Genomic DNA, 26,464 nt, shown 5'->3' with positions numbered 1-26,464 from the left:
GGAAGGATGTTTTATGGTATTTTTACTGTGTATTTTGTGATATTTAACTGAAAATACAGCAGAGGTTAAAAGTCGACACCACTAAGCACTGCAACAAATAAACTACTACGACTACAAACTACTTTTTGTGCTCATTGCATTGAATGTAATAATAAGCCTGTGGTGATGAGGACAAATCATACAAAGATATAGTTTAGTAAACAAATATCACAGAAGTTGTAATCCATTAACTACTGAAATACTTTGTAAGTAACATTTCTAAAAACTGATTTACTATGTAGCTGCTATGTAGCCTTACAAGTGTTTCCCATGGGTGTTCTGTAACTTTCATGGCAGACGACTGGCCTGAATTTACCATAGAATATCTTCTTAAGAGATTCTTCATGCACCACTGGTCTCAAAGTTTAAAATCCCTGCTTGGTGCTCGGAAGATAAAAAGATCATGTTGGAATTTCAATATTTTCTTTTTAAAAGTACAGAAATGAGGGGTTTAGATTAAAACTAATATATTGGAATGTGATGCACCTTGTAGCCCTTCATCAGCAGAACTGTGATATATAGTTTAATTAAAAATATAGAAAAGAAACGTGGAACTAAAATATACTTAGGTATTTGGTTTTTAAAGTATGAAATACTCAAGCAATGTAAATATGCAATATAAATGTTTTCATCTGCGTTTATTAGTTATTTGGCAGGTTTACGGAAAAACTACTCAACGAAAGATTTTGTGTAAGGGTGGGGCACAACCCAAGGAAGAACCCATTTAATTTTGGTGTGGATGTGGAGCGGGGGAGCAGATCATAGATCCTAGTTTTTTTTTCCATTTTCTTTAACGATGCTACATTGTTTTCTCATACATGGATTTTGATATTAAAATAACCAGGCATGTCTAGGGGATCAATATCTCTGAGTGTGTACAATTTAGTGCAGATCAAAATAAAAATGTGGTTTCATATGGGGACTGTGGGTCTTGGTGGAGGTATGCAAGTTTGCTGCAGGATGCAAATGAAGATTTCTAATTAAACTAACAAATAGCCTTCTCTTTTTTACTCTTTCTTTCTCTTTCTCTCTCTCTCTCTCTCTCACACACACACACACACACACACACACACGCATTGTATTGAAAAATAAATATTTAACCTTTATAGAACTCCCAACTAAAATAAGGCTTACTGATACACAGACACAAATGTACACAGCACGGTAAAGTGCACAACATACAGCACACAAAGTAACAACGAGTGTGATTCACAAGATGATGAACACAAATCATGAGGATCTGCAGGGAGAATTTTACTCTTTAGCACGTTTGTTCCTTGCATCTGTGAATGAACTGTATGATATAATGTGTGTGATATAAAATGGCCCAAAGGCACATATATCAAAGCAGTAAAGGTCAGGACTGCGTGTACGTGTGTGTGGCTTGGGCTCACCTCTTGTGCTTTTTTTTATACAGGCGGAGCTATGTGGATTGTGTGTGTGTGTGTGTGTCTATGAGTGAGAGTGTGTGAACTTTACCAGGAGTGAAAAGGAAAGACCCCTGTGTACACAGAGAAAAAGGGATCAAAGACTCCGACTCTCCTGACCAGAGGAGGGCAGGCACAGATCAATCCAATGCTGGCTTTGTGTGTGTGTGTGTGTGTGTGTGTGTGTGTGTGTGTGTGTTTTAGTATGCACAAAAGCATATGAGAAAGAGAAGGTGACAGAGGAGAGGAGAAAAAATATCTATATCCATGTTTAAGTTTAGTTCTAAATGTACTGTCAGTAGATTAAAATGTGCATGTCGTCCTATGAATGTTAAAACATTTATTCTGAGTCAAAGAAACATTTGGAAGGGATTGACTTATTATTGTAAAGATGAAGAAGATGAATCGTTCTCTAAGCCTCTCTGTGATGCATAATTGCATCAGACCGATACCTGATGAAGAAAAGGTCCAAACTTACACGGAACAATTCATTTTGTAAATGCAGTAAACTTTGCTTTCTCAATCTCCTCAATCAAAACAAGAGCGCAGGAGGAAGACTCAGAAACTCACGCTGCGATGGAGAGGTTGGCGGCAGACAGCGGGCTGACTTCAGCCACCTCCTTGGCTTTCTGCAGGGCGATCTTCTGACTGGCAGCCTCCTCTTCCTCCTGCTCATCCTGCACAGACAGACATGAGGAGCAAGAGATGAATTGGATGGGAAATATTGCCAATAAAAGAAACAGAGGGAGTAGAGGAGCATAACTCCTGCAGCTTTTAGAACTCAGAAAATAAACAGTGCAGATATGTTGGTAAAAGTGGCGACTGAAGTGAACCTTGGTCAGCTCCTGTGCATTTGCCAAATTGTCCACAGCGATGGCCAAGAACACATTGAGTAGAGTGTCTGAACACAGAGTTAAAGGAAATCCAGCATGCGGATATTTATTTGAACATGAAGTAACCGACTGGCTGACAAACATTGGAGTATTGTAGTAATGTGTGAGTTCCACTGTCGAAGGATACAGTTGCCAAAAAGTGTGAGTACGATGAAGAAGACAGAGAAGGCCATGCCCTTGTTGACTCCGCCCTGAGACTTGATGCCATCGTACATCACCATGTTCCAGTCCTCACCGGTCAGTATCTGAGACACACACACACAAATAGGAAGACGAGGCCACACCCACACCAAGGACATCTAGTGATTTGACGATTGATTGATGCTTTGATAGAATACATACTGTACACCCAGACACATTATCTATTCATTTAAGATGCAAAAGTCAAAACTACAAATTCTTTTTGACTAATGACATTTAAGATTTGAAAACTTGAATTCTACATTTTATATTGTCCCCTCTTCTGCAAATCCTCTTTCGTCCTTTAATCGCCTAATCCAGTCCTCGTCTTCTCCTACCATTCTGCTGCCCTCCCTCCACCAGTCCCTCCCTCCCTCCCCTCTGCAGTTCATTGTCTTCTGCTCACCTGGAACACCGTCATTATTGCTGCAGGGAAGGTATCGAAGTTGGTTGAAGGAGTGCCATTTTCAAAATTAAACCTAGCAGGGGGAAAAAAAGAATAGAGAGAGTGAGAGTTGGAAAGAAGAAGTGTGAGAAGGAATGCAGAGAGAGGGACAGGAAATGAAATGAAAAAGCATCTTGCAAGCACAACAAATATCTGCTCTGAAAAACTGCTCTGAAATGACTTTGGCAATTAACAGAAATGAATCTCTGAGCAGAAAATTAAATGTAGACTATAAAAAGGGGGGGGGGCTAGCATAAGTGAAGGCAAACAGCACTGACTGTCCTCCGAAGAGCTGCATGCCCAGCAGGGCAAAGACGACGATGAAGAGGAAGAGCAGGAAGAGCAAGCTGATGATGGACTTCATGGAGTTGAGCAGAGAAACGACGAGGTTACGTAAAGATGCCCAGTACCTGACGGACAGACAGAAGACACGTTTTTATTTTGGATTGATATGACATCTTTAATATTATGTCTCTGTGTAACTATAAGAAATAACATTACTGTATCGTAACTGACTCACTTGGTGACTTTGAAGATCCTCAATAACCTGAGAGCTCGCAGCACACTGATGCCAAACGACGTGCCCGGCTGGATGATGGACCACAGCACTTCAAATATACTACCACAGATCACCTGACACAAATACGAGCAATTGATGAGCACGCATCAGCAACTCAACACATTTTTATGTGGCATGTTTGTGTGTGTATGTGACTCACAATGCAGTCGAAGCAGTTGAAGGAGGAGTTGAGGTAGGCCTGTCTGCCCAGGCCATACAGCTTTATACACATCTCTGTCAAGAATATCCCCAGGAAGATGAATTCAGCAAAATCTACATGGAAGGAGGAAGACGAGAAGTGAGGAGGAGGAGAGGAGGCTCAAACGAGAGAGGAGACCATCAATCCCTGCAGGTTTCAACCTTCCATGCTTCCGTTCAAGGAAGGGTAGTGTTTTAGGTATACTATACTACTGTTGGTGTTTTAGGTCCAGACGACATTTTGGATAATAACAGCTATCTGCTAATGAAGGCAGATAAATATAAAAAGCTAATGCATTTCAATGTGTTTCGCCTCTTTTGCTCTCCACAAGGACTGCTTACATATAACATAACACATAAACATAAATAAAATATAAACTAACAACAGAAAGCAGAAGGCTTCAGGCCTCAAAATCTTGTCCCTCCCCTGTTAATTGACATTTATCTTTTTATATTGAACTTATTTCTCATTTCAATACTATTTGTGTCTGTGTATGTACCATATACATGTAAACGATAGAGACAAACACTAAACTGTGTACAAGAGGAGGACAGAGCTTGTTTGGATGTGCTCTGTTATGGATTTAGTCACATGTACTTTAAGAATTTGCTCACCCACTCTCTTCCAGTAATCTGCGATGAGAGTATTTGTGCATATTGCAGAGATAATCTGTGCTATGCTTGCACCTAAGTATGCATGTATACCCATGCCCTCCTACTCACTCAGAAAATCCGAAAGTGGTTCTGGCTGGTCATAGTGAACTACAGCCACACACAGCGTGTTGAGGCCAACCAAACACAGCACAGTCCAGTAGAAGGCCTGGGACTTAACAACGTGTCTGATAAAGAAGCGCAGCCGGCGCTCGCGTCTCTTGAACGTTGATCCTTCCAGCTTGGAGCTCTTCAAGCTGGCACGAGCAAATGGTGAACCTGGAAGGGAACGCAAGATAAATGTTATATAATTATCTGAACAGAGAAGTCATATGTGGGTTATTGACACGTTTAGTATCTAGGAAAGACAAAATGGTGCACAAGATGATCTGCTTCCCTCATTGGTCCCATAAACACAGGAAGAGATACAAGATGTAACACAATCCAATTCATGAAAATGTTCTACTTGAGCAGTTCCTAATATACAGTATATAACTGCATAGAAACTTTGGATGAAAAGACTGGAAGAAGAGGGGTTGGTGGAGAGAAGGAGGGAGGAGGCAGTCGGTATAGACTGATAGATAGATGGGTGCAAGGAGGAGGGGGAATAAGCATGTGTAGAATCTACAATTTCCACTGTCGGGTAAAAATGAATGAACTATTAAACCAACCATTAACTAATTAAAAGATAAGTTAAGGTTTGCAGTGAAGGTTTTTTTGCATTCTGGGAAAAAAGGTGAAGGATGAGAGGGGTTAAAGACAAGAGAAAGGAAAGACAATGTAAGACGAGAAGAGAGGCACAGAGCAGCGGAGGACAGGAGAGGGAAGGAGGGGGGAGGAGAGCGGGGTCAGGTAATGCTGATATGCAAGATAAGATAGCATCTGTATGTACCTGTGGTTTGCGTTTGTGTGTGTGTGTGTGTGTGTGAGGCTCTCTTACCTACGGCCAGATCTCCCTCTCCTTCCTCTGGGTTCAGCAGCTCAGCTTTGCTCTTATGGTTCTTTGTGGCTCTCCTACGAGACCCTGTTTAAAAAAAAAACCAAAAACGTGTGACTACTGGATGTGCAAAAACGTACATGCATTAAAAAAAAAAAATCACTTTCACGCAAACAAATTCTTACCATCGTAATCATTTTCATTCTCATCATCTGCCAAGATGACCTCTTCTGCAAACCACACACAAATAATAATGTCAATACAGTGTCAAGTCTAAAGCTGAATGTATATTTAACGGCTTCCACATTATAAATCTATCTTATTTCGTCATTTCTCATTTAATTAAAGTTAAAAGTCTTTGGCCTGCACCTGTCCTTGAAACACATCGCTCCCTTCTTTGTTTTCAGCTTCCTTGTTTTTATGTAGATCGTCTTTTCAAGATGATCAAAGGTCTGCCCTTATTCTATCTGCCCCTTTATCTGCTCCTTCCAGCCTCCACCTCTCCATTCCTCTTATCCTCCCCACATCTTTACTGCCCTCCCCACACAGGCCACAGTGGAGAGACAGGAGAGAAAGGGAACTGGGCTGGGTCTCAAGCATCAAACAAGTGTCTTTAATCCTGTGCCAGAGCCATGTTAATCAAGGCTGTTCACTTATATTCAACTGTTTGGTTGTGATTGTAAAGGGGTCAGCTTGCTTGAAAACTGCTCGACATCACCACTTCAAAAGCTACATTTATTCTTGTAAATTTGGCGTTTTCTCAGATCTGAAACTCCAAAGGTTCATGTCTTTGTTAAGTTGCACTTCAGATAGTGGAGTAAAGACTGTTGTATGACACAGATAGTCCTGTTGTCATCACCTATACTTTCATTTTGTTGCCACGTACCAGCATCACAAACTCTTGGCGCAGTACTCTACATGAGTTCAAACGAACAATCTCATCATTCAAACACTATATTGTGAGAGGTGAAGATAAATTATCCTGTGAGCCTGAGCTCGGATTCTGGACCAGCAAGGCTTCCACTGTTTAATGCCGTCTCAACTTCCTGCAATTGGTCCGAAAGACAGAGCTTTCTAATTGCAAACAAACCGAACTTGATCTGGACTGAAGCCACCTTATTTAGTCGGAATACTTTTGGTCCATTGGTCCAAACTGTGGTCTGAAGCACCTTTCACACCGGTAATTTGGTTCAGACTAAACTGAAAATGGCATAAACCAAACAAGGTAGGTGTGAAAGCCCCCTAAAATGCTATTTAACACATGACAGATCATTTTGTGTTGACTGATCAACTGAAAAAATTCAGAAATATCACTTTAAATAATAATATTCCAGTTGCTATAGGCCACAAATTCCTGCAGCTGAAGCATTAACAACATATTTATGTCTAAAACATTCCTGATGGATTGAGAATTGGGGACAAAATATTTGAATGAATAGCTTCTTTATGTGTGTGTATGTTTGTGCATACCAGCTTTGCAGATCCACTCCAGGTAACCATTGAGTTCTCTCTCAATCTGCTGCTGTCTTCTGAGCTTGAGGAACTCACTCCTGTTCTCCACACGCTCTCTCTCTTTGGCAAACTCCCTGCAGACACACACACAACCCCGACCTTAGCGGTTACTTTTAATGTCGACATTTTGTCGTTTGAGTGTGTCACGCATACAATAAACTCCACATTTGTTTAATATTTCATAAATTAGGTGAAACATTACAAATAAACAACCTTTACTGTGACACTTACCCTGACAACACACCCAGCACCAGGTTGAGCATGAAGAAGGAGCCAATGATGATGAGGGGGATGAAGTACATCCAGTTCCATGCACTCCCTGAGGCATCGTTGCTCTGGAAACAAACACACACACACTGGTAATCAATGTTTTGCTCTTCCCCCTGAACTCGATATAACAGCACCTAAGCCAACGGAAACATTACCTGGTTAACAGATTATTAAAGTGAGAAATGGGAAATTCACCACAACTCCTGACAACCAAAGATTTGATCGACTGAGACATGATACCTTCCAGACCAGTGTAGAGTAGTCTGCAGGCTGGACATGTAGAATAACTAACTGCATGTTTCAATCTGTCTTCACACCCCTGTACAAAACACCGGTGTCATTTTTTGGGCCTGTTTGTTAAATTAAGATGCATTTACAGTATTTGCATGGAGGCACTCTACACGATCAGCAGTCTCAAATTCTCATTCTCATTTAGAGTGATCAAGTTTCCCACATTTGCCTGAAACTCATTTAATACCCAGAGAGTGTGGCTATTAAAAAGATGGAGGCCCGTGAACTCAGAAGTGCTGTCCACTGCTGTTGGAAATATAAACAACAGCAGGGCTGACATGACTTTGCTTTAAGTCATCTCAATAAGTAAATGCATATCTGCCACTCTATTTAGCTGCTCTGAGCAGAGTAAATAATGTATGATGCTTTGCTCTCTTCCTCTCCGTCTCTACCATCCTCCTCTTCTCTAGACTCTCCCTCCTTCCATTTCCTTTGTTCACTCCTCATTGTTTTTCGCTGTCTTTTTTCATCGCCCTCCGAAACGCTTCCTCCTGCTTTTACCAAACGTATTACTTTCATTTTAATGCTCGTTCATTTTATTTCTTCCTCTACTCTCTTCCTGTCTCTGTTCAATCCCTCCATTATTCCTCAAAGTCCCAGATCAGACTCTACATTGATTCTTAATTTCACCCAAACTCAACTCCACATTCTGCTCTCTTTCTCATATAGCCTCCCTCCCTCCCTCTCTCTCTCTCCCCACCATCTTCCTCCATCTTTCCTTCTTCCCTGGTATTGCGGCTGTGTACCCAACGTACCGCAGACCCTTTTTTATACCATTAAACTTTTATCACTCCCCTCCCCAGCAGCTGCAAGAATAACTTGGACTGAACAGGCCCTTTAAATATAGAGCAGCAGCGGGAAGGAGGGACAGCGATTGAGAGGGACAGGGGGGGAAGGAAGGAAGAGAGGAATGAAGACGGCAAGAGGAGGGACGATAAGAAGGAAAGAAAAAAAAAAGATGGAATAAAGAAAGAAAAAAGAGCAATGGGGAGAATGTGATTAACTGAGGGGAAGAGGAGAAAGGAAAAGAGATGACTACAGTAACACTCAAAGACCCTCATCTACCTCTGGTCTCCATGGCAACCGTTGCCAATGACAACAGGGAACTATTCCGTGTTGGGCATGAGCGATGACACCATTCAAGACCTGCTGCCGATTTAATGGGTAAATGCACTGTTTGCCCAGTGAAAATCACCAGACGTCTTAACACTTACTTAAAATTACGTTTTAGTTTATGAGACGGCTGCTTTGTTTGTGCAGGTTCAGGCTAAAGATTGAAAATATGAATGTGACTGTTGAAACCATGTTAGAGAAACACGAGGTCTAAATTGCATTTGACTCAATATTAATTATTTTTCCAGATATTCTGAGGCAGTTTAATCCAAACAAAATGGCGTCCAAATTTGACAACAATTTAAATACCCATCCAACATAAGCATTATCTCAAAAAACAGGGTCCACATGATAAAATAATTCTGTTCTGTACAATTCCCACTGCAACATAATGACTAACTGATTAACTGATTATGTCACATGTTGGGATCATGTTTCCAAACGGATCAGGTCCTGTTTAATTGCTGAGGGTCTCCCGTTTAATATAATGAGTAACATGCATACACTGTCTATAAAGATGAAGCTAAAATATCCCGGCTATAACGCTGCCATCTTGCAACTTACAACATTTTATAAACATAAGAAGAAAGAAAAAATGGCTCCATTGCAAAAATACATATATTCCTTGAATGTCTCTGGAGAATAGACGCAGCTGGTTCAGAGACGTTAGAGGCAGAGCGGAGCTGAGGCAAATGGTAAACATGTACGAGTGCCCTACTCAGGAGGTGAAGGGTTAGAGAGCAGCGATCACACTTGTCTCGCAGAGCACGGAATGATAGCAAATTAGCAATGCCAACATTAGCAGCTGTGGCAATGAACAACCAATCGTTATTATAGTTCAAAAGGGCAAAACAGTCGAAGAAGGATCATTTCAACTGACAGAATGGTGTGGTTCGGTTCTGGGTTCTGGTTTGGACTCAGCCAACTCAGCCCTATCTCTTTATTGACACTAGTGGTCACAGAGTGAGTAAATGTTTTCAGCAGTACATACGTAGTAGAGCAGCTCGGTCCAGCCCTCCATGGTGATACACTGGAAGACGGTGAGGATAGCAAACAGGATGTTGTCAAACTGGGTGATGCCATAGTTCGGTCCCAGCCAGTATTGTCTACACATGGTGCCCTCTGGACACAGCCGCGACGGAAGCTCCGTCCCGCATGGAAACTCTTCTCGGATCTCACCTGGACATGGGTGGAGGTGGGGAGGTGTTTCAAAACAGAAGGCGGGCACATGATATTAATATGTGGTTAGTTTTCTGTGACACAGCAAACTGGACAAACCTACTTGACTTGTATGGACATTTGAGAGTCCTCCTAAAAGCTCCTAAATAAGCCAACTAACTCCTCCTCAATCGCCATATGGAGAAAAAAAAAAAAATGGAGTGGAAGAACCACAAGCAATTTATCTCAGAGGATCTTATTTTATCGAGCTAAATTGCATTTCTAAATTTAGCACTGTGACTATTTGAAGTGCACTCGAACAAACACTTACACACATTCCAAACAGTAACACACAAAATCCTTTACCTGTGTGATTGTCAAAGCAGGTTGTGTGGAATTTGCCCATGTAGAACTCCAGGCCAATGATGGCGAACATGAGGATAGCGAAGAAAAGTAACAGGCCGATTTGCAGCAGAGGAATCATGGCCTTCATGATGGATTTGAGCACCACCTGTAAGCCTGGAGGAAACAGTGTGCACATTATTTCAGGAATAACCTGATGTACATCATCACATTCAGTGTTATTTTGCACCATGAGGATTAGGTCCAGGGATCTTTTAATTGTCAAACTAGAAAACTACTCTTATCAACCATCACTTTATGATCACCCACCAGGTTCATGGATGGAGGGATTGAACCTATGATTATGTAATATAATCCATAAAATAATACGCATTTAGTTGAGGTGAAATAAACGATAACCATATGTTTTCAACATATAAAATAATATTCAGTGACTTTCAAATACATGCCACGTCACACATTGTAATGGAACTCTAATTTGGGGTGGCTGTGGCTGAGGGGGTAGAGCGGTCGTCCTCCGGTCAGAAGTTCAATCCCCAGTCTTCCCATCTGCATGCCAAAGTGTCCTTTTGACTGTAGTGTAAAGCGCTTTGAGTGGTCTTCAAGACTAGAAAAGCGCTATATAAATACAACCATTTACCATTTAATTTGGTTTCTACAGGAAGCTTATTGGTGACTTTAGTGATGAGTAAGCCTTGGTTTGCCTGTTCAGCCCTGTAGTGGAGTCAAAGCTATTAATAACACTGCAGTGGTGCCGGAACACAACTGCCACTATAACATTTAAAAAAGGAGCCGAGTGCAGAGGAGAACCACTTTGGTTGGAACACTTCGGGTGCATTATGCAGAGAAACACAGAAGCTGCAGAAAACCTTGACACAAAATGCGTCTTCGAGCTATTTTGATCAACCAATAAAACTTGAAACTGAAATATTACTAACAAGGAATGACAAAGAGGCTGTTATGTATATTCATTTTGAGGTGTCACACGTCGGACGAAGACTTCTGACTTACTGGGAATACCGGACACCAGTTTGAGGGGCCTCAGTACGCGCACAGCCCTGAGGGTCCGCAGGTCGAAGTCTGAACCCACAGTGGACAGGATCCTAAAGAGAAGGAGACAAATGCACAGACGCGTGCACAGGCAATCAATATTTAAGCTGGTCAAGCTTGTCACGGTCAGTCAGCCTCTCCCTGTTTCACCCCGTCTTTCTTACTTCTACAAACAAGCACATTAACACCGAACCATGCCAGGTTATTAGAAGGGTGGTGAACTCTATGTAAATCCTGCATGAGCTAATCAATAGAGCTGACAAGTGAAGGACTGGTATCAGGATGAGAGAGAGACTATAAAACCAAAAAGGAGAAAAAAAAGGTGGAGAGTGATGGAGAGAAGAGGGACAGAGAAGACAGAAAGGAAGTTTAAGTGTGTGGAGAGACAAAGCGCCAGAGAGAGGGAGCGCTGGCAGATGGGGAGAATCAGAGATGCTGACTTGCTTCTTCCTGCTTATTTTTAATCTCGGTACATTTAAATAATTTCTCTTCAGGCCGTCATCTGACTCCAGAGTGAACGTGGTGTGTGCCGCAGCAGCACCTGTATCGCTGCTCATTATCTGAATAGATGGTTGTAAACACCATGACTGTGTATGTGTGCACTTGAGAGGGTTAAGATGTTCTCCTGCGCTGCCAGACTTCCAGTCAGTCCCCTCGTCTGACGCACACTGTGAATCATCCGCTTTCCCACTTCTCTCTCTCTCTTTTGTTCTGTCTCTCTGACACATTTCCACTTTCCTCTGCTCCACTAAGAGGCCCGGTGACACAGCAGAGCCTTAATCACAGGTCTGAAGTCAGTCTGCTTTGCTTGGAAACCCACAAAATTGGCACAAAGTGAAAAGTTACACCGGCCCAGGATCTATGGATAAAGGTATACTCGCCTGTGGTTTCCAATGCAGCATTGCATTACCAGCAAGCTCCCCAGTGGCAGGTGCTCCATCACCAGAGTAAGCTGGGGTCCTTGTAATGACATTGTGTGATATCAAATGCCTCATCAGAGGCTGACTTGTAACTGAGAGGATCCTGGTTACTATACTTGGACTGGACTATACTGTAATCTGCTTTTTTCTCAGAGGTACAACATATCTATTTTGAATTACTATCAAGCTCCACCAAATCACACACACTCAAAGATATCAGTTCTCTAAGTGTCCCTGATTTTGTCATCAACATCAGTGAATTATTTCCTGGGAAACTGGTCAAAATGTAACACAAAAAAATTCTAGGATCTGTCCCTTTGTCTGGATCCACAGCAAAACTGAATGGGTTCTTTTTTTAATTCTAAAGTTTCGTGGAAATCCACCCAGTAGTTTTTGTGTAATCTTACTGACAAAGAAACTTAAAAACAAAGCAACATGCCGGGTGCAAACATAATCGACTCTGTAGAAAATAATTTGCAGCCAAGATAAGTTTGAAATTGTGTCTCAGTTTGTCAACCAGGGAGCAGTGACAAGTACTGTCTCATTTAACTGTGTATGAATCTTTGCCATAATTTTAACTGAACAAAATTCTCATCACCGCTGTTCCTCTGACAAACATGCAGTGGAGGACAGACTCAAAGATACATAAGAAGGCAGCGCCTGAAAAATACTGAAACCCTGGAACCATTGCATGACACTTTTTCAGTAGGTTATGTTGCAGGCATGTCTGTGAGCAGTCAAGCTTAAAAACGTGTTGATAGATCTGAATGAACTTTGTGAAAAATGAGGCCATGGCCACTGAAACAAAAACACTGAGGGCAAGATTATAGAAACAATCTAAGTGCGTGGTCTGAAGCCCGCATGCACCGAGTGTATTCAGAGCGTGTCCAAATCTTCTTGGTTGAACTTAATTAATCATGGCTGTGTTTTGTGTGTAACATGCAATAAACCAAACTCTTTTCCTTTGAAAGCCAGGTGCACTTGCACCCTGGTGGATTGCTATAATGGTCGTAAGAGAAATAACACTTCACTGAAGAGGAAACACACCTGCTCTGTGTTTATTGTTAATTCATGTATTAAAATAAAGTATTCAGTATATAGTAGAACATAATTGTCAACTTTTTTCTTCTCGTAAAAAGGTTTCAAATATGTGAGGATTTGTCATCTTCCTCCGTCTTATCAACACAAATTCTCCCAATAGCTTTGTGTTTTCCTTCAATGCAGAACCAGGATCTCTGACGTCCGTTTCAATGGGACTTTGAAATCTTCGTGAAACGCTGCACCGCTGACTTCACACCAGGTTTGTTTGGTCAGCCACGCCATTGCTTTTCACTATTGTGGCTGAGGGGTAGAGTGGTCGTCCTCCAACCAGAAGATACTTGTGTCATGTTTGGTGCCACTTTGCGCTCGATTTCTAACATGGGACAATACATTTAGTGGATTTTAATATTTAATAATGTATATGCATTCAATATTTATGAACTATTTATCAATGATCTCAATTTACATGATGGTTATAATGATGAGGATGGTAATGAAGAGGGTGTTAATAATGATGATGACAATGAAAATGATGAGGATGAGTAGGGTGTTAATAATGATGATGATGAGAATAATGAGGATAGTAATAATAATGATGATGATGACAAGCATAATGCCGATGAAGAAAATGATGAAGAATTCTTCTCAACAACATCCTTTGCCACAAACAGTGTCACGCCGATGAGGCAGTTCACACCGTCTCCACGGTGACTGGGTCCTTTCCCATTCATAAGTGTTTCCATAGCAACAGGGACCTTGGCTCATTGATAGAATCTCAGTATCACCTTGGTAACAGGGCCAAGGGAGGAGCCTGATTAATTGTTTTTATCCCCCGCTCTTCTCTCTTTAATGTAAATGTGTCACAACTCAAACAAACACATGTACACAGACACACACACAAAAGCAGACAAAAAACCACACACACATCTGTGTAGCAAACAGGTTCTGGTTGGAGATCAAACATATTGAGCGAGAATCATTTTCTTCACGTATGCGCACTGGAAAGTAGGTCATTTCGAATAACCAATGGAAAGCAATCTTTCCTTGTCAGGGAAAGAGAAGCCGTCTACAGTACATCTTACATACCTAAACTAAACACACACACAGGCAAACACACAGACACACAACCTGCTCATATCCAGAGAAACACAAATGATTAGTGGGAAACACATTAAGCAATATTGCTATTACACAATCTCCCGGCTGACCCTTTCTCCAGGGAATCGAACACATTATACAAACAATCTTTTTCCTCAGCTCTCTCCGTCTGCTTTCATGCTGACTTCAGCGAAATGTTGCTAATTATCTTTATCCACATCACTGACCAACCTGCTTCAGCTCTCCTCCAAACTCTCAGCCCCTCTTACATCTTTGCTTTCCTCTGCTGGCATGAATCAACAATTTCACATTAAATGTGTCCCTGCAACCATAAAAGCTCTCTCATGTCAACATTTTTACATGAATATCTGTTGTTGTTCTTATTAACATTCTATCAAAAATTGCATTTCCATGTCAGATAAAAAACACATGAACACGTGAACAAGAAGGAGGCACAGAGGGGAGGATGCAAAGCAAGAATGGCTATAAACTATGGGTAATTGGACTAATAATCAATAATGGGGATAAAAAACAACAAGCTCCTTCCCAGTGCCAAGTCACTCAGGAAACACACACACACACACACACTTTGGCACAGAAACATAGAAGACGCAAATCTACCGAAATCCAACAAGGTTGTAAAATGAGCAGCTAATCTATTCAGACAGGTTAAGTGCCATCTGTGTGTTTGTCTTTGTATCTGTTTAAAGACGGCGCCTGCAAGTGCACCAGGGGTGAGAGGGAAATGGAAAGGAAAGTTTGAAGTGGAAATGTGTGTGTGTGTGTGTGTGTGTGTGTGCGCGCGCCATGGTCAGTGAGGTATCAAAGGTTTCAGCCAGAGGTGGGTAGAAAGGCCAAGTAGCCTTTCATGTTCAAAGGGCTAAAAACACAACCACCATTCATCGACAGCTAAAAAAACCCTCTCTGTTTGTGTTTGTGTGTGTGTCTGTGTGTGTGTATGTGATCTATGGATACTGATTGGTCGGGAACTTAAACTGTTTAAACAAGCACCTTATGGGATTTGTCTCCTCATGAGGACGAAAAACAAAAGTTCAGGTTTACATTGAGGTACAGGGTTAACGTTTGGTTTAAGGTTAGGGTTAGGATTAGAGTAAATCTAAATGAATGGAGGTCATGGAGACACAACTGTTTTTTTTAATTGTAAAAAAGTGTGTGTTTTGGTGTGGGGGTGTAATTTGTGGACTTCAGATACAATGACAACCCTGGTTTTGTGTTTGTTGTTTACACTTTAATGTTAATATATTGTTTAATTTGAAATAGTAGTTAATTTTAGCTTCATTAAAATACTTATTTCATGATATTCTTCTAATCCTTCCTTATGTATGTCCATTGCCTTCTTCCTCTCTATCAGTCACACATTTATTTTTCTATGATGATGCTATTGTTCCTCTTAATTTTTAGCCCTTAAATAACTTCACATTAAACACGACAGATACCCGTGATGAATAAAGAATCTGTAGCAGCGGCTGCAGAGCACAGGTTTGTCCTTCTTCTAAATTTAACACAGGAAATCACAAACATTTGTTATGAGAGACCTAAATGTCATCTGGACAGTAACTCTGAGAAGATATTTTTGCTTACATGTCGGAGCAGCGACTCCAGTGCAACAGCAGCAGTGCCTGTGCCTTCCAGGAGAAGGTTTAACTGCTGTGTCATGCTTACTCAGAGGCTTATACTTTTCAAAATATAAAGATTTCTTATTATAAAAGACGGGGAGGGGTGGGGAGGGGGATTATGGGAGACCAGGCATTTACTGGAAGTTTTAAGGACTGCTTCACTTCCTCCCACTCTGCCTCTCCCTTCCTCTCTCTGCCTCTCCAACACTCATCTTCTCTCTTTCAGTCTCTCTGTTGTGGCACGCAGAGATGAGCTTGGCTTCATGATTGCTCTTATTAAAGCATAAGGACATTCTGCCAGAGTGTGTGTGTGTGTGTGTGTTTGTGTGTGTGAGAGAGAGAGAGAATGAGAGAGGAAGGGAGAAAGAGGGAGGGCTGAGGCAAGCGAACATTAGTTTCATTGGTGCTTTGTCAGCAAAAATGCGGAGGGTTTATGTAACCCATGAAGCTTTCCAAATCACCACATGCACATACAGTACACACATGCAATGACCTCAACATAACAATCTGTGCCAGTACACAGAGTTTTACTACATGACTTGTCTAGTGAGCAAAAACAGCAAATCAGGAAACAGTCTGCGTGACTGCAGTGATTTATTGCATGTTTCAGTTTTAATGGACAGAATTAATGTTATCTGGAATTTGCCGAGTTGGTAACTGAACCTGGCATTAAGGACAATGTGTTTTTCTTTAGAGATGTTCTGATATTATACAAATACTGATTCCTCTACCTGGACTTTGTGTATTGACCTATACAGAGAAACGATAACAATGTATTTTTATAAATAGCAACTTATATATAATATTTTAATAGCTGATGCTACGACAGAATATTATATATTTACTGCCTGGCTCAGGTTTAGATAACAAAGACATGAGGAGAATTAATAACATATTTTTTTATTATCTAGTTTGACTGTAATGACTGAAGGAATCTAGTTATACACAATAATAAAATCCTTTAAATATATCTGTTAAAAAGCAGTAGTTAAAAATAAGTAAATTAAGTAGCATCACACTTCGAAACTGAAGTCTTGCATACGATACACGTCGTTATTTTACTTGTGGGACTTTCCAGCATGTAATATTGCCAAATTGCTGTCATTTATAACTAATTCTTAGGCTTTGTGATTATAAGACGTGCTCAGGCAAATCTGAGCTTGGAGCTGCAGTTAACTGAGGGTCTGCAACAGTAAGACCTTCGTGGACATTTAATGCAGATTTCCCTCTTTTCACTAACCATCACTCATCTGATCACATTAATCTGTAAATACGAACTGTGGCACAAAGACCAGCGTGCGACAGCTGCAAACATATCAGCACACAGCCTGCAGCACTTTCGTAGATATGAAAGAAAGGAAGGAATGACATTTCATACAGTCATGTGTCACACGGATGGATGCATTAACAGACACATGACATGATGGGTATAAAATGGGAAAAAAAACTGCATTTGTGTACATGCGATCGTTAAGCTTTATTTCTGTCACTACATTATGTCATCTATTTACTCTGGTCCATTTCTATGACCTATAATCTAATCGGTACAGTAATTCTATGCTAATCCTATCAAGGGTTTTAATTCTCCCTTGTTGACACCCTTTCTGTCACAGGCCCCAGACTGCATCCAAATTTCTTCCCTTTGCCCTCATCTTCACCATTTCACTGAGCTTTAAAATAACATGTCAGAATAATCAATAAGATAAGACTGTTTTATGTTGTCGATCTTGTACTATCCCTCATTTGTTTTCCATCATTTCCTGCAGTGTAGGATACGTGTGAGCAGAGCACCACATAAGATCTTCCTGAGGTGAAATGCATTTCAGGACGCAGCCTTTCTCACAAGCTGTAAATTAGGTTTAAGGCCATTCACCTCTCAGGCGTGGTATCAATCTGGAACTGGTGTTAAAATAAAAGGCCCTGCTCATTCCTGGCATCCGTGAATTAATCACAAGGAGACAGATCTAAGTTTGTCAGTGTCTCTGACCACTTATGATTGGACCTCACTTCCCTCCTCTGGAAAAAAATCAAGAGACCACTTCAGATTTGTCTTAAATCTGTATCTTTACATGTACTGCAGCCATTTCCTCCAATGTCTGTTAAATTTGGAATTGTGTCTGTGGCTTAAAGAATAGAACAAAAATATTTGTCTTTTCTTAACACTTACCTATGAATAGTAAAATCAGAAAAACTGATAATCTTATAGTGGTCTCTTCAACATTTTCAAGAGCTGTACGTCATTTTTGTTAGATACCAAACAGTGTTGTTTTTAGTCTTTCGGACTATGTTAGAATGATGTCTGTGTGTGTGTGTATGTGTGTGTGTGGGAGAGAGACAGAAAGAGAAAGGAAGTGTGGGCCATGGAGAGGCTGAGCAAATCAATGTGCTGCGTTCAGTGAAGTCTCACAATGAAATAAGGTTTCACTCATTTGAAATAGCAAAAAAAAAAAAATCAATATGTGGTGGCCAATGTTGAAAAGGTGGCAGTGGCCACAAATAAATCAATGTATGGGAAATATTTATGGTTCATTGTGAAACTGTGGCAGGACAGAGGACGTCAGCTGAGAAGGCGATCGTTCATGTGTGGCCTGGCACACGTGTTCACACGCTTAAACGAATGTGGCGAGCGATTGTTTTCATATGGGGCCATTGACTTTGTTTTCTGTAGCTTACTTTTTACTCACTTTACGGATCTGATTCTTTGTTCAATTTCAAGATCATTCTCTCCCAAAGTTTAAATGTGTGTTATAGAAACTGTTTATCAAGAGAGACAGTTTATTTAGTTTTATTCTGCTGACTCACAGATGATATCGCTCCGTAAATAATTAAAGTGGTTCTGCACAATAATTCTGATTAACGCCATATTTCTCCAACACAATTGATTTTTTTTTTAATCCGCTTTTCTTACGTTCTCTCTAATGTCTGTTCCCTCTGTGCCCCCCGCCCCCTGTCTCTGTGTATATTGTGGTGACATTTGTTCACTACCCGGGTAGTTGGCCACCTGCAGCTCTGCTCTGTGATCTGACTGCTGCCTCACACAGAATGGGGCCATTCATTAGGGCAAAGGAGCAGAGAACACACACACACTTGCTCACACACACACCCACACACACACGCACCCACACACACACCACATCTGATGCTAACCGTGTAAGCATTTTTGTCTTCATGCAGGTTACAAGCTGTGCGTGTGTGCACTGCATGTGTTTGGCTCATGTCTGTTTGCTCGCCACTCACCCTGTGAGCACCACCACAAAGTCCATGACGTTCCATCCATTCCTCAGGTAAGAGTTCTTGTGAAAGGCAAAACCAAGAGCCAGGATCTTTATTCCAGACTCGAAACAGAAGATCCCAATGAAGTACGGCTCTGTGTCATCCTGAGGGGAGAGAGAGAGCAAACAAGGGAGGCAAGGGGCGAAAAGAAAGGAAAAGGGAGGAGGAAGTGAGGTTAAGAAAGAAGAAAGTGAGAGAGATGGTGGTGGCTAGAGGATCTGGGGTCTTTTCCAACTTTGTGAATGTAAATAAAAGTTAATTATGATATGTTAATTTTGATTGAGGGAAAATAGATTCATTTCACTCTATAATGCTCCTTGACACCATATAGGCAGCATCTACCTTTTTCCAAAAGATTTGTAAATGCATTATTTGTGGCACTATTTAACTTGCTTCTTACAGCAAATATTGATATGAGATTCATTTTAATTAATCAATCACAAAATATGCACTAATTGGATTAATTATTGAATCCCTTGACAACTCTATTTCAGTCATAACATTATTATTTCTTGTTGTGATGATGTCTCTTTATAAATACTGCACTGCATAATCCTATACGATGTAATGCTATGAATAAGAATGCGTATGGTTCTCATTTGTCGTAGTTTTTCGAGGAGAAAAAACATCCTCGTTTTCTTTGCCTCTCTTAGCTGAGTAGCTGCATACATCTCCACTGAAGTAAAATCAATAAGGACTCTGAACTGTCACCTGGATTTAATCATGTTTACATATGACTCCCACACAGTACCGTGTCTTTTTAACTCACCAGGCGCTCAGACAGTGGCGTCTTGTCTCCATCGGGCAAATGTTGTTCCAGAGCCAGGACGATGCAGTTGGCAATGATGGTGGCGAGAATCATCCACTCAAATGGAGTGAGGAAGGTCAGTCAAGGAACAAACACTTCCACAATCATAAATCTGAACAGTTAAAAATACAGCTTGGCATTGGTACTTTTTTTTTACATAATCATAAAATCAAGTGCGTCACCTTCATAATTTTCCAACAGGATGTGCTGCAATATGCTGCATCAATTAAAATAATCAAATCCCTTAATCAATGCAAATTTGTACCCGTTCTCAGCTTGGACTGTAAAAAAAAGATGAAGACATGAAAAGTGAAGCAAATGTGTCTTGATCACCACCTGGTGGCTGGCTGCAGTATAGGTCATAAATCCGACCTCCTCCATGTTAGTGGATTGAACCAAACTAAAAAGTACACATCAAATATATTTTTCTTAAAGATGGTTTCTATCGTTTCAGCTAGTTCCTATCACATTGATGTCTGTTTAACCAGTTTTAAGTTTAAGTTATTTGATGCTTATTTGGTCGAGTGCGTGTATTGACTCTGGCGTACTTCAAATGTCTCCAAATGCACAAGATGGCAGTGTTTGTATCCGGAATATTTTAGCTTCATTTCTGAAAGGTGGGAGGAAGTGCAGATGCGTCGTCCATCTTTATATACAGGTTTGAAGTGGCTCAATGACGGGGTTTCAATCAAGCATACATGCTTATGTCAACACATTTTCCAATAGACTTCTCTCTATACTCAGACAAGGGCACAAACCTGCAGTACAGATTAATTACGACAATGTTTACACATAGATATATATTTTTACTTCTTATCTACTGCATTTACAATAATGTGTCCATGGAAACCAAAAGGAACAGGCAACAATACCATCTTTAGTGCATAACGTGGAATAGGGGCAGGACCCAACACTCTTGAAAAATAATTTGCACAATGATACAAAATAAATACAACCTCAACATTGAGGATCAAAAATTAAACCTTTACAGCATTTAAAAATCAGAAGGTTGGTCTCTTTGACGCGATCTAACAGGTCAGACTTTAAAACCTGAACCAGGACTACACACACACACACACACACACACACACACACATCATTATGAGTCAGTTAAATATGTTCTGCTGTGTACGTTCTGGTAACACACCACCCACACAGACAAAACAAATAAACACTCAAACAGAAACAGCAACATAGGGCTGTATGAAAGTGTTAGTGTGTGATAGCGTGGTCCGGAGACTGAGTGAGATTTAGTGTGACATCACTGTTTGGCTCCATGTACATAACGTCCGAGGGCGAGTTCACTGAGAGAGAGAGAGAGAGAGAGAGACAACGGAGGGAGTATCTCATTGTACAACTAATTTTGTTTGTCACATTCTCTAATGCGCGCGCGCACACACACACACACACAGTGTCTTTTTAAATCAATCCTCCTGTCTGGTTAAGGTCACAAGATAAATAGTTACATTTAAAAGAGGAGCAAGAGTGAGTGGAGAGAGTGAGAGAGTGAGTGAGAGAGAGAGAGAGAGAGAGTGAGTGCAAATGTAGAGATGAATGAGGGATCAAGACAAAGGGAGGGACGGCCAGAGGAAGGAAAACATGATGACGATAGAAGTAAAGAGGAGGTTTGACTTTTAAAATGAATATAAAGTACAGTGAAGTATCAATATTGACAGTATATGAAGGAGGGATATGAATACCACTCTGTTCCTGTTCTATTCTTTCTCCCTTTCTTCACCTTTTTCCTATTTGCTTGCTTCCTGTGGGAAAAACCATTCCCATGGCAGAGGGGAGGAGGGGAACATTTGAAAGGTGAAGGAAGAAAGGCAAAGCTATTTATGGAAAAATATATCCCATGTGTGCGCGTATGTATATGTATGCCAGAATGTGTGTACACCTCAATGCCATTTGTTTTCCTCGGTCATGATCGCAGGGTCGCAGCCCACAATGTGTGCGACTGTTGTTGTTCACATGTGTTTGACCGCTCCACACAGGGACACGTTACTCTAACACCCAGGGCACCATGCAATTAGCTTCCTTGGCCCCCAGCGATGTGTGTGTGACAAACGTGAGCGTGTACATGCATGTATGTATGTGTATGTGTTCAGCTCTGAGAGGCCAGAGTGTCACAGATTGCAAAAAAAACAAAAAAAGGGAAAGAGAGAGAGAGAGGGAGGCAGGGGGGACAGATGGAGCCACTGACAAACGGGAAACTGACAATCGAGGATCCACCACTCACATCATGCGACTCACAACATACATTGGCAAATAAAATAAATCACTAGTGGTGGATTGCTGAAAAAGGAACCCCTCAATACAAACTAGTGACTACTCCTTGTCTGACATCTCTGTGGCAAGATGCAAAAGATGCTGATGTCATTTCTGGCACCACAGACTGTTACAAGCTAAATATGGCAGTAGGCACTGACCAGTAAGAGTATGTGGCAGCACAATGCATCTCTCTCTTCTCTTACGTCCAAGCTGGTTTAGTTTAGCTCTTATCCGGCTTCTCTTCCCTTTCAGTAACTACCATACTGCAACCTGAGCTTTTTCTACACACTTGATAGCAGACTGAAGACTGAAGCAATTGCTAGTTATCATATTAATTTGTGTGATTATCAAGTGTATCAGACAGAGAGGGAACATGGATGAAGGATGGATGAGGAGAGAGAGGAGGGGAGGCAGGGGAAGAAAGCGCAGAAAAAAGAGAGAAAGATGAGACGGAATATACACTGTAATGAATTGCTGTATATTTACGGTGGATTTACAACAGTATCTTACTGTATTTTAAAATAATTGTAAAATACTGTTAAATATTCATGCTTACATGTAAATTAACAGTTAATGCTCAGTTAACTGACAGTTACAGTTAAACTACAGTTACAATTACAGTTAAACTGTAATTTAACAGCATAAAACAGTATTTTCTGTCAAGCAGTGGAAACATCCCTTCTTAAGTCCAGTCATTATCCATCAGCATCTTACTGATGATGCAGTCTTTTGTTTCTATTTTCATGATAGCACTTCTTTACTGATCAAACTCCTCAAACTCCTCATTTTTGAGTGACAATATACTGACTGGCTTTTCCCGAACTCGACTTTGGAGAGCACAGCTCCGTCATATCATTCCAGAAGTCCATGTGGAGTTCATCAGAGCAGGTAAAGTAAAGTTATGCTTATCTCCTGAAATTGTTAGTGTCCAGTGTTGCTTTGTCTGCATGATTATTGAACTGTTGACATTTCAGATGTTTTATTAGGTCTGTTTCATTAGTTCAGGTTGCCTGGATAAGTGAAAGCTAGCTCTGTAGCTAGCTTGAGCTCAATTAGCTGTAGGTGTTGCTGACCTTCATAAAGTTTTTTTTATTGTAAAATGTATGTCGTTAAGATCTCAGAGATTGTTACGTTATTAAAGTTAATCACCAATTTTGTGAAGATATAACTAACTTGTGTTAACTTGTGCTTTTATAGAGCTGACTGTGCAAACACAAACAGGAAGGAACGGAGGATTTTCCAAAGGGAGTGAGTTAGGACCTACAGTCTCTCACCAAGTGGAGAAGTAAGGTGTGTCAGTGTGTTCCTGCCAGGAGCAACATTAAACACATCAGACACATTTTATTATGTACTCCATTGTAGTAATGTCTGTCTTTCTCAATCAGTGAAATTAAAGAAGGAAACAAATCAGCTTCCTTAACTTTGCTTAATCATTTCATCATATAGGCAAGTCTGCACATTTAAACTGCATGATATTGTCATATTAGCCAAGTAATGCTGTGTAATGCGAACATACAGTAGCCTACTTTGTTTTTCTTAAATGCCAGAAGTTATTCTTTTATCACACTAAAGCTGAAAACACATTTTTGTTGTCAAAGACAGACATTTAACTAAAGCAATATATATATGACAAAGATGTCAGATGTCTGATATCTTGGCTCTCTCTCTCTCTATCTGGTCTTTAACCATTTTCTGCAAGAAGTTGTGTGTTATAAAATCTGCTATTTTTGCACATTATAAATCCTCACCCATTTAAAACCAAAGTATGCAGGGCCTTTTAAATACCCAGCCCTAGGCTACCACATTCATCCCGACAGCCAGTCAACATCCAGAAGTCCTACAATAAACACAAAGCTTGACTTTCCTTGTATTTTAATAATGTCTAGCCTTCTAGTGCTTAGAGCGGATCAGAAACACATTCAGCAACAACATGCATTCATCACTGTTCATCTGTCTGTGCTCAAATGAAGAAAAGTAGCAGGTTAAGCTAGCAGAGGATACATAGGAGGAGAGTAGCAAAGAGTGGACAGTACAAGGAGCGCTTAGTCTTTCTGTTTTCAAGAACCAGAACCGATAGTACAGAGCTCTCACTTTAATCTTATTCAGCTGATATTTAATTTCACTTAATAACTTATTTCACTTAATAACTTCTACCAAACTGTCTGAGCTGTGTCTGCCTCAGTTTCTATCTAACATAGGGTTTCTATGCATGCTGGCTCAATGAAGAGACATAATCATAACTGAAGTGATTACATTTTGTTGTTTTTGCCAATGATTCCTAACCTCTGACCTTGTATAAAATCAGATGCAGACCTTTAAGTAATAAGTTTGAGAACCCTGGTATAGAGCACAACAGAATATACATTCCATAACATTGCTGTAGTTTAGTGCTCATTTGTACAGCAGACTTTGTAAGATTAGTAATATTGAGAACATTTGTATTACAATAATGACAAGGTATTGCATTACCATATTTGGAAGAAACTGTCTCCAATTCAATCATTAGTGACAGACTTTACTGAACTCAAGAGCATAACCTCAGACGCTGAATTAAAATACCATCTAGAACAGTGTAACAGTGCATTAAAGTACCATCTAGAACAGTGTAACTGAACAGTCTAGCTTGAAAACAAGTCTTTTGCATGTGAACTATGAACTATGAACAGTGGGAGTGGAGAAAGAAAAGGGGGAGAAAGAAAGAGTGAGTACTTGACAGCAGCGTTTGGCTGGTCTCCTCAGTCACCAATGACAAGTGCCTGTAAAAAAAAAAAAATAAAATAAAATTAGCAACACAACTTCTTGCAGAAAATGGTTAAAGACCAGATAGAGAGAGAGAGAGCCAAGATATCAGACATCTGACATCTTTGTCATATATATATATATAGATATTGCTTTAGTTAAATGTCTGTCTTTGACAACAAAAATGTGTTTTCAGCTTTAGTGTGATAAAAGAATAACTACTAGGCTACTGTATGTTCGCATAACACAGCAATACTTGGCTAATGTGACAATATCATGCAGTTTAAATGTGCAGACTTGCCTATATGATGAAATGATTAAGCAAAGTTAAGGAAGCTGATTTGTTTCCTTCTTCAATTTCACTGATTGAGAAAGACAGACATTACTACAATGGAGTACATAATAAAATGTGTGTGATGTGTTTAATGTTGCTCCTGGCAGGAACACACTGACACACCTTACTTCTCCACTTGGTGAGAGACTGTAGGTCCTAACTCACTCCCTTTGGAAAATCCTCCGTTCCTTCCTGTTTGTGTTTGCACAGTCAGCTCTATAAAAGCACAAGTTAACACAAGTTAGTTATATCTTCACAAAATTGGTGATTAACTTTAATAACGTAACAATCTCTGAGATCTTAATGACATACATTTTACGATAAAAAAAACTTTATGAAGGTCAGCAACACCTACAGCTAATTGAGCTCAAGCTAGCTACAGAGCTAGCTTTCACTTAGCCAGGCAACCTGAACTAATGAAACAGACCTAATAAAACATCTGAAATGTCAACAGTTCAATAATCATGCAGACAAAGCAACACTGGACACTAACAATTTCAGGAGATAAACATAACTTTACTTTACCTGCTCTGATGAACTCCACATGGACTTCTGGAATGATATGACGGAGCTGTGCTCTCCAAAGTCGAGTTCGGGAAAAGCCAGTCAGTATATTGTCACTCAAAAATGAGGAGTTTGAGGAGTTTGATCAGTAAAGAAGTGCTATCATGAAAATAGAAACAAAAGACTGCATCATCAGTAAGATGCTGATGGATAATGACTGGACTTAAGAAGGGATGTTTCCACTGCTTGACAGAAAATACTGTTTTATGCTGTTAAATTACAGTTTAACTGTAATTGTAACTGTAGTTTAACTGTAACTGTCAGTTAACTGAGCATTAACTGTTAATTTACATGTTAGCATGAATATTTAACAGTATTTTACAATTATTTTAAAATACAGTAGGATACTGTTGTAATCCACTTTAAATTTACAGCAATTCATTACAAATACTGTTTTATGCTGTTAAATTACAGTTATCTACTGGTGTTGTTAAAGGACTGATTTAACTGTTAATTTACATGTGAGGGATGAATATTTAACAGTATTTTACAATTCTTATAAAATACAGTAGGATACTGTTGTAAATCCACCGTAAATATACAGCAATTCGTTACTGAGAGAGAAGTCGTTGTAATTTTACGAGAATATGTTACAATAATACAAGTTATTTTTAATTTTACTGGTATGAAGAAACAATATCACAAGAAAAAGTGGGAAAGTTTACTAGAACAAAGACGAAATATTACTGATAA

General features: G+C 40.1%; 1 protein-coding gene across 11 annotated transcripts in view; it reads right to left on the bottom strand.

The window, feature by feature from the left end:
- Positions 1-26,464, bottom strand: part of cacna1aa (calcium channel, voltage-dependent, P/Q type, alpha 1A subunit, a) — an 87,290-nt gene that overhangs the window by 45,494 nt on the left and 15,332 nt on the right. For all 11 annotated transcript variants that reach the window (XM_069525274.1, XM_069525273.1, XM_069525268.1 and 8 more), the window contains exons 2-18: positions 19,825-19,931; positions 19,020-19,159; positions 11,048-11,139; positions 10,040-10,192; positions 9,507-9,694; positions 7,073-7,176; positions 6,800-6,915; positions 5,515-5,559; positions 5,333-5,416; positions 4,465-4,671; positions 3,704-3,816; positions 3,505-3,617; positions 3,263-3,394; positions 2,946-3,018; positions 2,487-2,604; positions 2,300-2,367; positions 2,037-2,143 (exon numbers count right to left, since the gene is read on the bottom strand). In XM_069525274.1, coding sequence (XP_069381375.1) covers positions 2,037-2,143; positions 2,300-2,367; positions 2,487-2,604; positions 2,946-3,018; positions 3,263-3,394; positions 3,505-3,617; positions 3,704-3,816; positions 4,465-4,671; positions 5,333-5,416; positions 5,515-5,559; positions 6,800-6,915; positions 7,073-7,176; positions 9,507-9,694; positions 10,040-10,192; positions 11,048-11,139; positions 19,020-19,159; positions 19,825-19,931 — 1,960 coding nt within the window. The remainder of the gene's footprint in view (positions 1-2,036; positions 2,144-2,299; positions 2,368-2,486; positions 2,605-2,945; positions 3,019-3,262; positions 3,395-3,504; positions 3,618-3,703; positions 3,817-4,464; positions 4,672-5,332; positions 5,417-5,514; positions 5,560-6,799; positions 6,916-7,072; positions 7,177-9,506; positions 9,695-10,039; positions 10,193-11,047; positions 11,140-19,019; positions 19,160-19,824; positions 19,932-26,464) is intronic.

Source organism: Paralichthys olivaceus, chromosome 5 (genome assembly GCF_024713975.1).
Source record: "Paralichthys olivaceus isolate ysfri-2021 chromosome 5, ASM2471397v2, whole genome shotgun sequence".
Taxonomy (NCBI): Eukaryota; Metazoa; Chordata; class Actinopteri; order Pleuronectiformes; family Paralichthyidae; genus Paralichthys; species Paralichthys olivaceus.
This window is presented reverse-complemented; position numbering and strand designations above follow the sequence as displayed.